This window comes from Emys orbicularis, chromosome 5, assembly GCF_028017835.1.
Source record: "Emys orbicularis isolate rEmyOrb1 chromosome 5, rEmyOrb1.hap1, whole genome shotgun sequence".
Classification (NCBI taxonomy): Eukaryota; Metazoa; Chordata; order Testudines; family Emydidae; genus Emys; species Emys orbicularis.
The window spans coordinates 111,885,407-111,902,549 of record NC_088687.1 but is presented as its reverse complement, the minus strand read 5'-3'; the positions used below and the strand labels follow the sequence as shown (position 1 = coordinate 111,902,549).

The 17,143-nt window shown below is 39.0% G+C and overlaps 1 protein-coding gene across 1 annotated transcript in view; it reads right to left on the bottom strand.

Annotated features, from left to right (window-relative positions):
• The window catches only part of ADGRA3 (adhesion G protein-coupled receptor A3), a 112,141-nt gene that overhangs the window by 20,653 nt on the left and 74,345 nt on the right, over positions 1-17,143 (bottom strand). The window contains exons 10-14 of the mRNA XM_065405107.1: positions 12,316-12,465; positions 9,277-9,438; positions 8,789-8,992; positions 6,270-6,483; positions 5,821-6,029 (exon numbers count right to left, since the gene is read on the bottom strand). Of these exons, the coding sequence (XP_065261179.1) occupies positions 5,821-6,029; positions 6,270-6,483; positions 8,789-8,992; positions 9,277-9,438; positions 12,316-12,465 (939 nt within the window). The remainder of the gene's footprint in view (positions 1-5,820; positions 6,030-6,269; positions 6,484-8,788; positions 8,993-9,276; positions 9,439-12,315; positions 12,466-17,143) is intronic.

The window sequence follows — 17,143 nt, the reverse complement described above, 5'->3', positions numbered from 1 at the left end:
CCTGATCCAGTCCCTCTAAATGGAACCTCTGGTTCATGCATTATGCAACCTTAATTTGGTCCTTCTGTGCATATGCACTATGACAGTCTTTCCAGCCATTAAATAGAAAGTTTGTGGCAGAGCCATGAATAGGATTAGACTCTCCTGGGATTGAATCCAACATCCTAGTCACAGGAGATATTCTCTCCCCTCTTGTAATCCTCTGCCTCTTTCGCTGTCAATCCTGTCTAATAATTGAGGCAGGGATCCTATAGTATAAATAGTTTATGATCATGTAATTAAAGACTATCATACTGCATACATGCACAGGGACATAATTAAGGTTGTATGAGCAATATTAATTCTGGTATTTTCTAATTTTGAATTGCTTGAATTTGCAACCAAAATGTTATTTTAATACAGCATTACATATAAAATACTTTAATAAAAAAAATAGTAAAAATTCCATCAGATGGAATGAGACCACTTGGAACAACTCAAGCTAATATATCTGAAGAAAATAATCTGACCCAAATGGGAGGTACAAATCTGGCAAGCAATAACACTAAGAGCCTTGCCAGAAAAAAATCAGACAGGAATTTACAGTGCAATAAGGCATCAAAAAACAAAAAAGACCCAAGAGCCCCAGCAATTTAGCCTCTGGAATGAACACATTATAAGAAAGACAGTGACATGTTAGGGGAACTCAGAAGAGAATAACATTTATTAGAGGCAGCAAGAACTGTCTTCTGAGGAAATATTCTAAATATGCATATTGCAACAGGATACAATCATGATCCAAAACCCACTGAAGTCAATGTAAAGATTTCCATTGACTTCAATGAGGTTTGGATCAGACCTTAAGAAAGAATCTTTGCTGGAATTCCATAGCATCTCAGGATCTTCCAGACGGCTTCTCTGGGGCCACTATCAAATGCTTTTGTAAAATCAAGGACGTTAAAAAACATCTTCTGCTGGTATTTAAAACCTTTTTCTGTAAGTCTTCTCAAGGTGTAAATCTGGTCTGAACACTACCTACAACAAGATCAAAATCTAGTCTGTTCTTCCCAGAGTACTTACCAGCTATTTTCATCCTACTCAAAATAATAATGCAAAACACTTTCCAGGTACAAACAGGTCCCGTTAACACAAATTAGCTGGTCACCCTTTTTAGGGATTTCTACAGATGACAACTTCTCCAGTCTTTAGGGCAGCTCTCTTTTCCCCAAACATTCTGTACAACCTGCACATAATAATTCACCATCACTGCTTCTCCAGCTTTTAACATTTCAGCATCTATCTTATCATACGCTGGAGGAGGGATAACTCAGTGGTTTGAGCATTGGCCTGCTAAACCCAGGGTTGTGAGTTCAATCCTTGAGGGGGCCACTTAGGGATCTGGGGCAAAATCAGTACTTGGTCCTGCTAGTGAAGGCAGGGGGCTGGACTCGATGACCTTTCAAGGTCCCTTCCAGTTCTAGGAGACAAATATTAAAAAAAAATGAATGGAGATATCCTGTCTTACCCTTTACCACTCTTCAGTTACTTCCTCAAATGCTATTACTTCTACTGATATAGGTAAGTCTGCTATTTCTTTGGATCCCTCAACGTGTTAAAGATTACCAGGCTGTACTCAACCAGCTAGAACGTTCCATCCAATGGGCTTTCGGTCCTTCCTCTGTGGTTAAAATTGTACCATCTTGAGCCTTCACAATGCCACAACAGTTTAAGCGTTGTGATGACAGTTGTCTGGAGACTAGAAAAAGCTTTTAAGAATCTCTTCTCTTGTATGGCTCCTTGGCTTCTATTACTTTACTTTCCATCCATTCTCTCACCTCTTCTGGCTGATTTTTTAGCTTCCCTGTTTTTGTCCGCATACTCTTGTTGCAGAATAGCTCTTTTGCTGCGGTCTCATTCTTACTGAATTCTCTTAATTCTTTCCTCTCTACAACAAGCCTCTGTGTTTATTTGGTTGGAGCCATTCTTTTCTTAGATCTTCTTACCTCTACTGTGATCCTGGTAGCATTCATAATTACTTCTTTGAAAAACTGTCACTGTTCTTCTATGACCACCCATGTCTTTAGCTATTCAGATCTATTGCTAAGCTGCAGCTTAAATGTGTCTTCACTTCTGGATCCACTAACTTTCTAGTATCGTACATATCCTCTACCTCACACGGTGTTACCTGCTTTAGTTTTGATTGTTCCAATAACAAGAACTCAGCACTCGTGTATACCCTGGCATCCAATATTGATCTCCAGAGCATATTGATGGCAATATGATCAAGCTGTTTCTGGGTGAAGCCATAATTTGATGTCCATGTCAGTTTGTCTCTTTCCTCACATGGAAACAGTGTATCCCCAGTACAAAGACTGTTTACGCTGCAGAGCTAGACAAAATGTTCTCCATTGTCAATCTGCCCTGGGATGCCATGTCTGTCCATAATGCGCTCATATCCAATATTAATGCCACCAACCTGTGGATTTAGCTCTCCCATGAGGTTAACAATGTCGTAAGTATTGATCTTGTCAAGGATGCTCTGCAAGCTTACATAGAAACAGCCTGATCTGTTCATCGGTATAATTTGTTGGCGCATAACACAACCTCTCTGACTTTTTGCATGGTTCATCACAAAGCATGCAGTCAATATTCTAGAGTTACAGGTTCCCATTCTTCAGTGCTTTAGCAGCTTCCTTGATTTGTAAGAAGACTGTGCCTTCCTGGTGTGTCATCTTCTCTTCCAGATTATCATAGGAAGATATGATGGTTTTATAATTTGCCTCATCTAGTCCATCTCATCTCACTCAGTCCAAGTATACTTACATCAAAGATTTACATTTCTGTGATAATCTTTATCAGCCTCCCTGTGCTCCAAAGTATTCTAATAGCCCAGAATCCAATTCTTGTCTTAACCTTGGCTGTAAAACTACCTCATTTCAGATGAAGAACTTCATTGCAACTTTGATTCTCCAGCATTACAGCATTGGCAGGATTTATTGCTTGGCCAGTACTATCTTGTCTTAAGTTCAGCAGATCGTGGTTCTCAGCAGTTTTGTTTCTATTGGCAAATCTGTGAGACTCTTCTTGTGTCTGGGTGTTTCTGGACATGTACAACTAGAATTAACTAGATGAAACTGAAGGGCACTTGTAACCTGCCAGTGGTTATGGGCTCCTCCCACTGCAAGCACTTCATAGCCCACAGAACTCACCAAGCCACATGAAGCTTCCTGTACTATTAGTTCAGATTAATGAATTAACTGAACATTTGTTATACACATTACTTATATAAAAATCATACTTATGCTCCAGTTTATTAAACAGCTAGAATTGGGTATGCACTATGTGTCTCCTCATTATTAGTGTAGATATAGAGAAGATGTAGTGTAATGTTCTGAAATGCATACAGAGAGGTAGACTACAGGAGAAAATAAGAGATAATATTTCCCTATACATCTCTAGCACAGTGGTCTCACCACATATCATAATCTTGCATGTACAAATGCAAAGTACTGGGATTCAGATATCGGCACAAATATTACTTGCGTGTCTTACAGTCTTCACAACTAGAAAGCAGTTAAACAAAAACCATTAATCGAAAAACAGAAGGTAAACTGTCTACAATCTCTAAAGGTTGTAAAATGGAGCAACTGTATCAAAAGGTAAAGCGAGATCAATGCCTGCTTGGAGAAGGTAATTGCTCAAATAGTGTGGCAGTTCTGAAAAACTACCATAAATTCTGATGCTTATCTAAATCAAATCTTTTGATATTTGTCCATCAACATCAAAGCCTTAAATAATGGCACTATAATAAACAATTAATTTAAGAGAAGAAAAATCACGCAATCACCCTTCCTATAAGGGAAAGTTAGAGTTGCAGGAGAAGTCTCTGAACAAGCACGTTCATTATTGAGAAACACCACTTTCTCCCAGCTCCGCTGTCAAAATACAGAATGACAACAAAGCCCACTTGTAATTTGTCTTCATTAAGTTGTGTTCAGGCACTGAGGCTCAAATCCTTAAGTGTCATTTTGTAGCTTTGTCACCTTAAACCTTTTCAAAATATTTTTTTTCCTGTGGAAACTTAATGTTGCGTATGCACTCATAGCAACAATGTTCCATATAATCTTTATGTGTGAATATAGAAATCTAATCAGATTAATGGTCTATGCAAACATATAGATTGTGTATCTCCTTAAATGTTCTTTCCTCCAGGTGGCAGAATTATATTTAACTTGAAGTAAAATCCCTCCTTGAACGTAAGTTGAACAAGCGTAGGTAACATATTTCAGGTTTTAAAAAGTCTATTACATTTTAGAGGATTAAATGTAAAAAAGTAAGATAAAATAATAGGAGTATCCAATTCTAGGATTGTAATGATGAAAGTACCTTCAACCATTCAAAAATAGCAACTTTTCATTTAAGCTGTCTCCCATTTAAAAGGCTCCATATACTATGGCATCATGCCAAATCTTACAAAGTCCCCCCCCTTAAAAAAAAACAACTGCTTTTTGGTATTCTACCATTTAATCTTCTCTATTATTAAATTTTTTTTTAAAGTTTAACTGTTTGTTCTGCTAAATAGTAATAAAAAGCCACCACATTTTTCATGCATTACTTATCCCAAATTATTATTTTTCCTTCAAAACATGATTTGGAGAGAATGTTTGACTTATTTTTAAGACCATATGTAGCATCTCAAATGTAATAAATACTGATAATGATACCACTATGCAATTTAATTTTGCAAATGTAACTTCTAAATGTTATTTATTATTAGTATTTCACCTGATTTCCTCTTATACTGATGTTCTCAATTTTGTATCCCAATCTATACTTTCGATTGTTAGAGGTCTGCTCTTATAACTCTGTGATAGGAACCATCAGAGCAGCACAAGGAAGCAGACAAGCAGAGTCCCTGTTGCTTTACCTGTCAGAAACAAAATGTACTGTTCCACCTTGCCTTTCCCCCCATAAGGTGATATCTTGGGAGACGTACATTTAGGAAGAATAGCAACTGTTTGCTAAGTTAGGGAGAAGGGGCCTTCTGGGAACAAGCAGTCACAAAAAGATAATCTACTATGAGGAAGGCACTTCCCTCAATTCACTATTTCATTCCTGCCACTGTATTTCAGAATTGGTGTAATCATTTTACTGAGCTCAATACATGGGAGACATTCAAATCAAAATATTTGTAGGAATGTCTTTAACAAATACTGTACTTTGACTTGTGCAGTAACTAAACACCATAATCTTTTTTCTTATATTCATATATTCATTCACTTTTCCAGGAATTATTATCATGAATACCGGATGAATAGGCATTTTATACCAATCTTCATTCAGTGGCTCTAAGCCAGGGTGTAGAAACTGACAAAAACCTCATATCCATAGACACTAAAACTAAGCTGACAAGTTCTATTGTTGCCTAGAAGTTATTTCCTATTATTTTTTCTCCTGCCTACTATTCTTCATTTGAGGCTGTCATTGTTAGACCTGGAATCTAAAGTTCACAAAAGCAGACTGGCAATTATTAGTTCATTAGAATAGATTTATATACCATAGTACCATACTGAAAAGTTTCATAAGAAAAACCTATTGTGTCTTTAAAATATTCTGCAGTAAAATTTAGTGTTGACAGTCTACCATTTTCAGCCAAACTTTATGCCAACATCTAAACCAATACAAACAACACGTGAAAATTGTTCTGAAGTTCGTTTGTGTGAGGATACCCCCCACTTCCACGGTATTTTATTATACTAAACGCAAAACATTTACTTCTCTATTTTTCCTGAACATTTTTTTATTTCTGATTAAATTAAAAAACCTTAATAAATACCATACCATCAAGACTGCATAGTTACTGAGGGAGTAGCACTGAATGGTGGTAATGTTTTCATCTGAAGAGATAATGTGACATCCATCAGACTTCCATCCTCCCTGTCCATTGAGCAAATCAAAGTCCCATTGTGCCGCAACAGCATCTGCGCCATGAGCAATACGTCGCAGTGTCACGTTAATAGCAATGTGGTGACTGGCGAGGCTTAAACCATCTGTTTGAAAAAAAAAATAAAAAATTATGGAATTGATTTTATATAAAAATGTTTAAATGTTTAATTTTCAACACACACTGTAAATATTAATGTTGGATAATATCGGATTCTTAGAGGTGCACTAATTGAAACAACATTAGCACACCTCTTGAATATAAATGTCAAGGATCAATGTCAAGGCTTCTAAAGCTTTGGTATTTTTCTAAGGTCATACAAATGTAGTAATAACCAAAAACAAACCTATCTTGGTGAGAATAACTGGTGTTACTACGGTACGTCGTTTCCCATCATCTGCCAGATTTGTTGAATTTCCTGTTGCTGGGAAAAGTTTTCCATTGCGAAATGCAATAAGTTGAAGCTTGTAGATGGACTCATTTGCTGGCCTAATTTCTCTTTTCCGCTTTTGTGTAAAAAGGGAGGGTGGCAGTTGAATAGAAGCCTCTACAATAGTGTTCTATAACCAAACAGATTTTAAGAAGTATTAATCTCTGAACAAAAAAGGGATTTTTTGGTCTTATTTAGCAGCTCCTCCAATTCATCAGTGTTGGACTTCCTTCCTCGCAACAGTGTCTGAAGGAAACAAAGTTTATACAGAGCTCAGGACTGTAAACTCTAATTATTTTTTGGACGGAGAAGTGCTTCAAATAATCCACCAAAACATGCTTTAACTAAAAACCTTAACATACCTTTAATATGGAATTATTTGTTAATCATTGCCAGAAGCTGGGAATGAGTGACAGGGAATGGATCACTTGAGGATTACCTGTTCTGTTCATTCCTTCTGGGGCACCTGATGTTGGCCACTGTCGGAAGACAGGATACTGGGCTAGATGAACCTTTGGTCTGACTCAGTATGGCCGTTCTTATATTCTTAAGATGGTGGGAGATTTTGTACATAGTTACCTTTCTGGTAGCCAGTAAAGCTCAAATTGTTAATAAAAAGTTCCTACAGTTGAAGGCGCCGACTTCCTCTCTATATGGGGGGTGGGGGGGGAGGAGGGTAGGGGTGCTTGACCCCCTCCCACTCCGACCCAGGCCCCACCCCCATTCCACCCCTTCCCCCAAACCCCTGCCTCTTCCCCATCCTGTTCTGCCCCCACCCCTCTCCCAGCACCTCCTGCAAACCTGAAATGCGGCTAGTGGGAGGCGCTGGGAGGAATTGATCAGCGGGGCCACTGGCGGACGAGGCACTGAGGGGAGGGGTGGGAAGCTTGGCTGCCGGTGGGTGCTAAGCACCCACTAATTTTTTCTTTGGGTGCTCCAGGGCTATGCCAGTCAGCGCCTATGCCTAATGTTTTGGGAGATCTCTTGGGAGCTAGACATGACAGGTAAGGCCAAATGCCAGACATGCACACAGGCAGATGTAAAGGTAAATGCTGTAATTGTTTCATTTGGAGCGGTATTATCAGTGCTTGAATTACAAGAGGGACTTAAGGGGGCCGGGCCCCCTTACTACTTTTAGGAGCTACACCGTTCTTATTCAAAGGCACCGGGGGACATGTTTGGCTCCCTTATTTCTTCCCTGGCAGAGCAGAGAATAGCAGCATAAGAGTCAGCCAGAGGATACCCTGGCACCTCGTTCCATGTTGCCTGCAGGACTGCTCGTAGGGGGGGGTCCTACTTTTTTCCCCTCATAATTCAAGCACTGGGCATTATCTACAATTTTGTACACAAGTTATTGGTACAGTACATATCTGCAGTAAAGGTCCAATATATTAAGCAGTAATGGCAAATTGATAAGCTACACTGGCATTTAATCACAAATGGATTTTCCATGGAGTCAGAGTTAAGTACTTTCCCCTATATATAGACAAATGAATCTGTCAGAGTTGTTTTCTAGTTTGTACTCCTTCACACTGTCAGTATTTATCTAGATATGTATATGTCCTCAATCACCATATGAGACACACTTGTTTAGACTGTGTGTCAAAGTAAAAAATTTGAGTTAAGTCAATGTATCTTAAAAGGTAACTTGCAACAAAGAGTCCTGTGGCACCTTATAGACTAACAGACGTATTGGAGCAGAAGTATTCACCCACGAAAGCTTATGTTCCAATACGTCTGTTAGTCTATAAGGTGCCACAGGACTCTTTGTTGCTTTTTACAGATCCAGACTAACACGGCTACCCCTCTGATACTTATTTTAACTTGAAAGTTAAGTGTAACATGCAGATAGCATAACAAAATAAATGTACTGAAAATTAAAGAGAGGTCAGGAGGTAATTCAATTTCCATGCTGCTGAAATACTGTAGTGTCTAATGCCTTGTCTACACTACACAGTTCTGTCAGCAAAAGAGACATGAGGCATTGCAAACTCTTCCCAAAGCACCCTGCAGCCAGTTGCACATTGGGATAGATACCCACAGTGCACTGCTCTCTATGTTGATACAAGAGCTTCCAGTGTAGATGTACTCTGCCGACACAAAGAACATAATTTGGACATACAACAGAGGCATAACTTTTGTCGACAAAACTCTATAGTGTAGATATAGCCTGAGAGTATGGTGGCAGAGATACTTTTTTTTAAATGTAGACACCAGTCCGTTAAGAATTGTTTTGAGTAATTAAGCCAAAAGCAACACAAAACCAACTTCTTTATTCCTCTCGTAGCTTCTCTGCCCTGGTTCTTAAATAACTGTTCTGTATTACAATGCAGTAAGAATATTTTAACATTGGAAACTTAATTTAAGCCCGCTTTCCAAGCAATTAATCTCTAATTAAGTCTTATAAGTCAATATAGAAACAATGAGCGTCAGACCTTTAATGCCAAACTTGACAGTGTATTTGAAACATTGCACTTAAAGCTTAATTGCTTATCTAGGTTTCCATCTGGATCTCTTCTCCCATAGTCAGAAAGTCCTGTACGGTCTGATGCAGCCACTTTCTGAAATACAGTGCATGTCATCCCAGTGAAGCCAGTTGCCTTTATTACATAAGCCTCCAGAGCAATATTTGGAGAGTACTGTGACAAGAAAAATCATATAGACATTAAATAACTTTATACCACATAAAAACAATCTTCAAAGGATTCTGCACATTAATTTTATACAAAGACCAGAAAAGCATTCTGTATAACTGTCAGGTTACTTTGGTCGGAATATTTTTTTTTTCCTTTTAGGAATTCCAAATATTCTAGACCTCAAAGCACAAATCAGACAAATGTCAAAATCTATTAAGTATGAAAAAAAACCACATTTCAAAATAAATCAGAAATGTTTACTTTAAATTAAGGAACTTTATGCTTACTGTTGAGTAAACTTGAGCCCCATTTGCTAGTCGATACATAGCAATTCTCTGTAAACATTGTACAATTCTAGTGCAAGCTTTGGCCTCTCTCTGTGACATCCACAAAACACGTTCATCAGCTAGCATAATGTTACTTGCAATGTCCACCATCACATCACCAAGCTAGTGCGGGACACAAATAAGAAAACACCAAATAAGAAATCTGTCAGCTTTGGTAATTCATCTTTTGGCACATCAATAAGAAGCATAAGATCCTTTTAAAGCCAGAATTATTGGAAACCCAATACTACTGTCAGCATCTTAAAAAAAACAAAAAACAGTTGTTCCCACATCAACCATTATTTGTCAGGTATGAGTTACTGGAGTGGCTTTTAAGAGTCAGATATTTACCTCACTGTAGCATTACTTTTAAGACAATATATTTTGTTTTCCCCTTCTGTCAGTTAAATGCAATACTATACTCCAAAAGCAAAACTGCACGAGACATTTAAGAGGGCTACCATCAACTTTAACTTTAATCTATTCAATAATTAAAAGTAGTTTTCGGTGGTACTCCTAATACCCAGACACTGTCAATTCTGGTAGTTTTGAGTTTTTCTTTTTTCCCCCTCTCTTTTGCCACAACCTCCCGCCCTCCTCTTCCCCCTGGCCCTGGAAATTTACTAATTTAGACCCCAAACCTGCAAACATATATGGACATTCTTAACTTTGAGCACTGCCAACAGCTCTGTGAAGTGAAGGACACCTGTAAGATTTTACAGGATCAGTGCCTCATACAGAGGAAACAGCCACACAGACTATACACGAATGCTGTCAGATGAACCAAAAAACAAACAAACAAACAAAAACCTGACCTCTTTCAGTTACTGTAATCTGGGGTGTTACTTTTTAACAATGGCAGGTAAGAAGACAGCAGTGAGTTTTTAAGCTTTTCAAACAAGAAAGTCCATACCTGAAAGTGAAGATTTGCCACATCTTTTCCACTGCTCTGCTTGGGACTGATGCTGCAAGGTGCTGAGCACCCTCAACTGCCAGTGAAGTCAACAGAGAGAGGGCGGCACTCAATACTTTGCAGGATCAGGCCCTTATTTAATAAATATTTCTGAAATCAATCAAAACTAAATCAAATGGATAAAATGCTTATTAATTTCGTTATAAAACATACCACTTCTTTAAGTCTGTTGGTTAAACTGATAATTTATTGTAAAAGTCAACAAGAAATTCCTAAAATTATAGGAATCAAACTTCATCGATTCTCTCTGCATAAATCATGAACTTATTATAAAGTCACACTCGCCCACTCTTTCGTCAATATCGTCAAGAGTTTTCTTAAAATGTTTCTAAGCCTTGATGACATTTTTTTTTTTTTTTTTTTCATTTTCTAACGTGGAATAGTCAAACACAGACACCCCCACCCCCGAATGTTTGTTTTTTCTAGTGGACACCTGACACTGAGGAGGCTATTAAGATTACAATTCATGTATTCTACATCTTTCAGACTATTCAAACCGCACAATGAAGAACCATTTGAAAACGTATTTCATATATTTTCAGCTCTACATTTTAATTAATTCCAGGTAAGCAATGTGTAGTGATTAATTTAAAACTTTATTTTTATTTAGACTAAAGGAAGATTATTAAATGTATTGGCTATTCATGCTAGAGAATGGGCTAACACTTGCAACTTTCCAACATACCAACAAATCAAACAGGTTTCACTAAATATGGTTAAAAAAACAAAAAAGAACAATACATCATCTAACAGAGGAACTTCAGCTACTATTAAAAACACTACCTATGAATTTAACGTTGATGGTTTTATCGCTTTTATTGCTTTCAAGTAGTGGCAGAGTGACACCAGATTGACAAATCATTGCTGAGAAAACAATACCCTTATAATATAATAAATCATGCAACAATCCATATTTTAGGTTAGGTACGAAAAACAGTCATTTAATAAATTACTTTAATTATTTCACAAACATATAGAAAAATTAAATTTAGGACAAATTAACGGAGCTATGTATTTAAAAGGGAACTGCAATGTGAAAATCCTCCAAAGAGTTTTACTGTGAATTTTTAGACTACATTATTTGTTCAGTACGTGCATGGGTTGGGGGTGTTTTTTGGCCAAGTTCCAAATTATTGCACTGTGATCTCCAACTTTCCAACATGCACTGAATAGTGAGATACAGACCACTGTTCAGCAGTGAAACAGAGTTTCTACCCACTTCCCCTCAACAATAAGCACTCTCTAAGATATTATTTTACTGTCTTAAGATATAAGAGGACTGAAAAACCTTAGGGCACGTCTTCACTACCCGCCGGATCCCTGATGGATCGGCGGGTAGCAATCGATCCATCAGGGATCGACTTATCGCGTCTAGTGAAGACGCGATAAAATCGATCCCTGATCGCTTTTGCCTCTTGCCGCGGTGGATTTCCGGAGTTGACGGCAGAGCGGAGTCGCCGCCGTCCTCACAGCCAGGTAAGTCGACTTAAAATACGCAACTTCAGCTATGTGAAGTTGCGTAACTTAGGTCGACCTCCTCTTCCTCTCCCCCCCCCCCCCCCCGTAGCGTAGACCTAGCCTCTGAGATACAGCTCAATATTGAATAAAGTCCAGCTATCTTGGGAGGGGGGGGAAGATAAGTCTTGTTTTATTCATTACTGAGAGGATTTCTGAGGTTTTCATTATTCATCTTTTTATATAAAATCATTCTAATGAAAACCTGGGTGACCCACTCTATACTAAATAAAACCAGACTTACTGTACCTATCTCCCTGCTCCAGTGCTGACCAGAGACATTACAGGTCCAGGTCCTCCAATGCTGGAGGATCTCAGCATGAGTACAAAGTCTTTGACCCTAGGTCAGCAACTTCAGGAACCTACTAAACAAAGAAAAAAATGGAATAGAACCTGAAATTTAAGCTCCTCAACCTAAGGTTTAGAAGGTTTTATTATTTAAAACAGGTATTTTTAATAAGGCAAATATTTCATCCGCTTATCTTGAAAATGGTATCAAACGTTAAAGGTACCTCTTTGTACTTTTCAGCAAATCTTCCAAATTTTTCTATCATTTCAGCCACAAAAATAACATCCATCTTATCAGAAAAATTTGCTGCTTCAACAGTGTAAGCCAAAAGCTGTCTTGCTGTTGCAACTGCATTAGTAAGGTTGAGTGGCATCTATATAAAGAACAAATATGAGCACTGAAAAAGGAAAATTTAAATCTAAATACAATTTAGGAGAATGCCGGTTTCAAATTTGAGACTATTGTAAAACAAAAACAAAACCTTAATTTTTTAAATAAAGTACAATTAATACATTTCTCTTCCTTTGCACATCTATTTCCTGTGTATATAGGACAAAATTGTTTTCCAAAATTCCTAGAGCATGAAAAATATGTTTTATAGCTAGGCAAGTTAAGAGAAAGCTACACACACCACAGCCACAATATCTATTGACATATTTAAAATAATAGAAAATGTACTTGAAATTAATGAGAGGCTCTCCCTAAAATATAAGAAAAGTTCAAGGTCGGACTCCTGCAACAAGAACCAGGCAGGCAGACTCCTGCATCCTCCCAGAGTCCTATGGACTTCCTGTGGCACTGCACAGGGTCTCACCTGCATGGTTCTCTTTGCAGCATCAGTGCCTGAACCAGTAGATTTGGAAGCATGGTTTTAGAAAACAATGATAGATATCCCTAGTGTACAATAGTTCAGCAGCGATAATGCATCATTCAAAAAATCAAGTTCCAGAGTTCAAATACTTCATATAATCTCTCTGGGCTTTTCTTTTTTTAAACCAATGAATTCATTTTTCATTAAAAGGTCACATTCATGGGGGACGGCTAGCTCAGGGGTTTGAGCATTGGCCTACTAAACCCAGGGTTGCGAGTTCAATCCTTGAGATGGCCATTTAGGGATCTGGGGCAAAAAAATAGTTGGGGATTGGTCCTGCTTTGAGCAGGGGATTGGACTAGATGACCTCCTGAGGTCCCTTCCAACCCTGATATTCTATGATATGCAAGTCACAGTACAATGTATATCCATCTGCCTGGATTAAGCAATATTTCCATAATTTTTTCTTAAGGTAATGAAGAATTCCCTTTAACACAAAATTAATTGTAGCAGTCACATCTGAATGTTCCATTTTATTCAGTAAGGGTTTCCCTCCATTTCGGAGCCAGACCAATATTTGATTTAAACTACCAAATGTTAAAAAGATAATATATCTAGTCTCTAAATAAAGACAAAAACAGTCCAGCAAAACAAATCTTTGGGCCTGGATTTACCCTGTCGGGGGCCCCCCGTGGATGGCATGGGGAAGGGCCAAACCTGAGTCCCTGCAATTCCACTCAGGTTTGGTTTGGCTGTCCCTCTGTCATGATGGCAGGGGGTAAGGGAGGAATGATGATGGGGCCAAAGTTGAGTGAGTGGTTTTGCAACCTGGCATTTTGGGTTGCAGGACGAGCTGCCCTACCACAGGGGTGGGAGTGGAGTGAAGATGCTGGTGAGTGGCCAGAATGTTGGGAGGCACTCGGGGCTGTGGTGAGTGAGATATATTTCAGGGCTCCTGGGATATGTGTGGGGACTCTCAGAGTAAGTGGGAGCTGGTGAAGGATTGCTGGGATATATGTGGGGTGAGAGGCATTTGTTTCTGTGTCTAGTGAACATCTGGAGAGAGGGTGCTTTGCTAAGTGGCCCATGTTGTGCAGGGCGGTCAACAGTTGCAGAAGAATTAGACTAGGGTCACAGTGACGCTCAGGTGTGCCCCATTCTCTCTTCTGTCATGGTGGGGGCAGCTGGGCCAAATTTGAGTGCAGGTGTGGGGAAGGCCCAATTTCCATAGTGCACAAGGCCCCAAAACTATTCAATCTAGTACTGAAAATCTTCTCTAGATTTCACTTGGGTTTTAATTATTAAACTTAACCGTCTTGGGAGATCCAAATATTTTCTGTGCAAAAAAAACCAACTAACAATTTTGCTGACCTACCTAAAATTTTGTTACACAGAAAAAGACGATAATGCTTAGATTACTTCTTCTAAAGGAATAATTAAATCACAGAGCTCAGCATTAAGATAACATTCTTGAACATTCCTTACAATTTTGACAGAGCAGAGAAATAATTATACATTTAAACATGGAAAAATCAGACCAGTAATCCTGCTTCTCTTAAGATACCCCTGACAGGATTTTCACCCTGGGTTTCAGTTTCCTAACGTGAGACTTGCAGAACTCTCCCTAACCCTGAAAAAAATATTGCTCACCAAAGAGCAGTAGTAGTAGGGTAGAATATAAGCCAGGCTCCCTAATCACAAATAACACAAAGAGTGAGAGAAAGGAGTATCATCATCCCCATGTTACAGATGAGGAATGAAGGCACACAGCTATTAAGTGATTTTTTTCCAAAGTTACACACAGAAAGTCTGAGGTAGAGCAAGGACTTGAACCTAGATATCCTGAATTCCAGATGGTGTTTTGGTGCTAGTTTTCTAATACCATGTCGTATTGGTAACACCAATGAACCATAGTTACTGATTCTGCATGTGTATCACATAGTAATATTTGTAGAAGATTATAATTAAGGCTCTCTCTCCTTGCTGTTTGCTTTTAATAGTTAATGGAAATTTATTCAGAATTTTCAGGTAAGTGTTTCATTTATAAACACCCACATAAGAGACCCATGGCTGACTGCAACTCCCGGGTAAATTCAATAATTTATTTGGACGAGGTTTCAGTTATGAGTGATTCTGGGTTTGAAAAACATGCAAAGAAATTGCACCAGGAATTTGGAACCTCGCAGGTTTATTTACTTGTTAAAAGTAAATGCACACTTAGACTTGAGAAGATCCAGTGTTATGTGTGTGTAATTCTTTTATCCAGCATTAATTTGCAAGTTGTTTCAAAATTAAAAATTAAAGTTTCCTTCTATATTTTTAGGAAGGCTTTTTCTTTTTTCTTTTTCACTTTTTGTTCATTTTCTTTAATGGAATATTTCTGGGACAAAGAATAAACTGGATTAAGTGAAAAGTAAGATTTAAGGCTGACCACATCCTGGATCATTTTCATATTACTTAAAATTTAATTTCCAGTGGAAGGACTACAGAAACTTGTAGTCTGTACTTATGTCAGATTTCCAGTTTTTCCATCTGTAAATGTTCATAATTCACAAAAAGCAGTATTAGTCCATTTCAATTTTCTGTGCAGTGATATTTTGAAATTTTAATATTTCTTTTCAAGTATTAGGCATAATCTGTTACAACATTCTTACAAAACATTGGTGAGTGAGTGAGAGTGGGCATAAAGAGAACCATATTAGGCCCTGATTAGAGGTTACAAATTCCTGATTGCTGCTGTTACTCAGCACTGTTTTTCAAACCCAGAGCCCCAATTTTTGGGTGAATGATTGTCATTTAACTAACATGAGTGACACTTCACAAACGTTTATGGTTCGTCATGCAGAGTGCCTACAATTACATTTACAATGGTGTTAGTTAACTCAAAGTTATTGTCAAATCAACTCAAATATCAAAGAACAAAACACTACAATCTAGACAGGGCCTGAAAGTGTCTCAACACAAAAAACTATAGGGTAAAAAATGTACGGTATATTTTTAATTATGATTAACATCTCTATTTTTAAAGTGTATCTGCATTTGTAAATAAATATTAATGATTTACAGAATCAATAAACTGTCTACAACAAAGTGATGTTCCAAGAGTCTGTGTGATTAAATTGGAGACAAGAGCAGCTCAGAATTCAATAAGTCTGACCCAGCGCTATACTAGATTAGACAGCTAGAGTAACCTTTTACATTTTGGGGAGGGTGTTTGAGGTTGAGATGTGGTGGACTAGGCCCAGAGGCCTCAGGTTCCTTTAACACCCATCCCAGGAAAGGAGCAGTAGAGAGTCCTCCAAGCGGGCTAGAGTGGCTGCAGCCAATCAGGACTCAGCAGGCCCATATAAAAGGAGCTGCAGGGCCAGAGTGAGTTCAGTCTGCTGGTAGGTACTGGGGAAGCAAGAGGTGCTCCTTGGCTGGCTGCAGGGGCTGAAAGGGATGGACAGATCAGTTGCAGGGACTGGGGGAGCCCAAGAATAGCTCCTGGCTGGCTGTTGGGACTAAACAAGTAGTTATCGGCAGGGACCGGGGGGGGCGAGGAAAGAGCTTCTGGCTTGCTGCTGGGACTCAACTAAGATGGGCTATGGGAAGTGGGCCAGGGAAACATAGAGCAGCAATTAGTAAAGGGACACAGAGCAGGGGGTGGGACCAGTTCCCCCCCCACTAGCCACTGGGAGGAAGTAGCTATGCCTTAAGGAAGAGAATTAGAACTGTGGCACCCCAAAGAAAGGGGCTGCACTGAGACTGACTCAGTGGGGAGCTGTGGTCAGCGAACTGCGAGCTCAGCAGGAAAGCTGGGGTCACTGAGGACTTTAGGAGAGGTAATGAGTCCCCAGGGAAAATGCCCTCGGAGTGCTGCTCAAGTCTGGAGTAGGAGCCTTGCAACCTAGCCAGACCAAACTAGGGTATCGTGATAGGCGCTGTTGGACTGGGTAAAGACTGAGCCCAGAGAGGGGTGCAGGACATCGGAGACATTTTGGATTGTGTACCCCGGAGTTTGTTTAATTTTGCATATGGACTGTGCATGACTCAGACGGAGGGCTGAGTCACCGAAGACCCACCTGAGGAGTGCAGTGGCCGACAGGGGGCAACTAGTGGAGGAAATTGAGAAAAAACTGCAGAATGCACATACTCGATGACCAGGGGGCGCTCACGAGAGGTGAGTGCACCCCATTACAGAGGTTATCAGAATTCTCCAATTCACTAAAAAAATCTGATGGCCTCTGAAAGGAAAGCT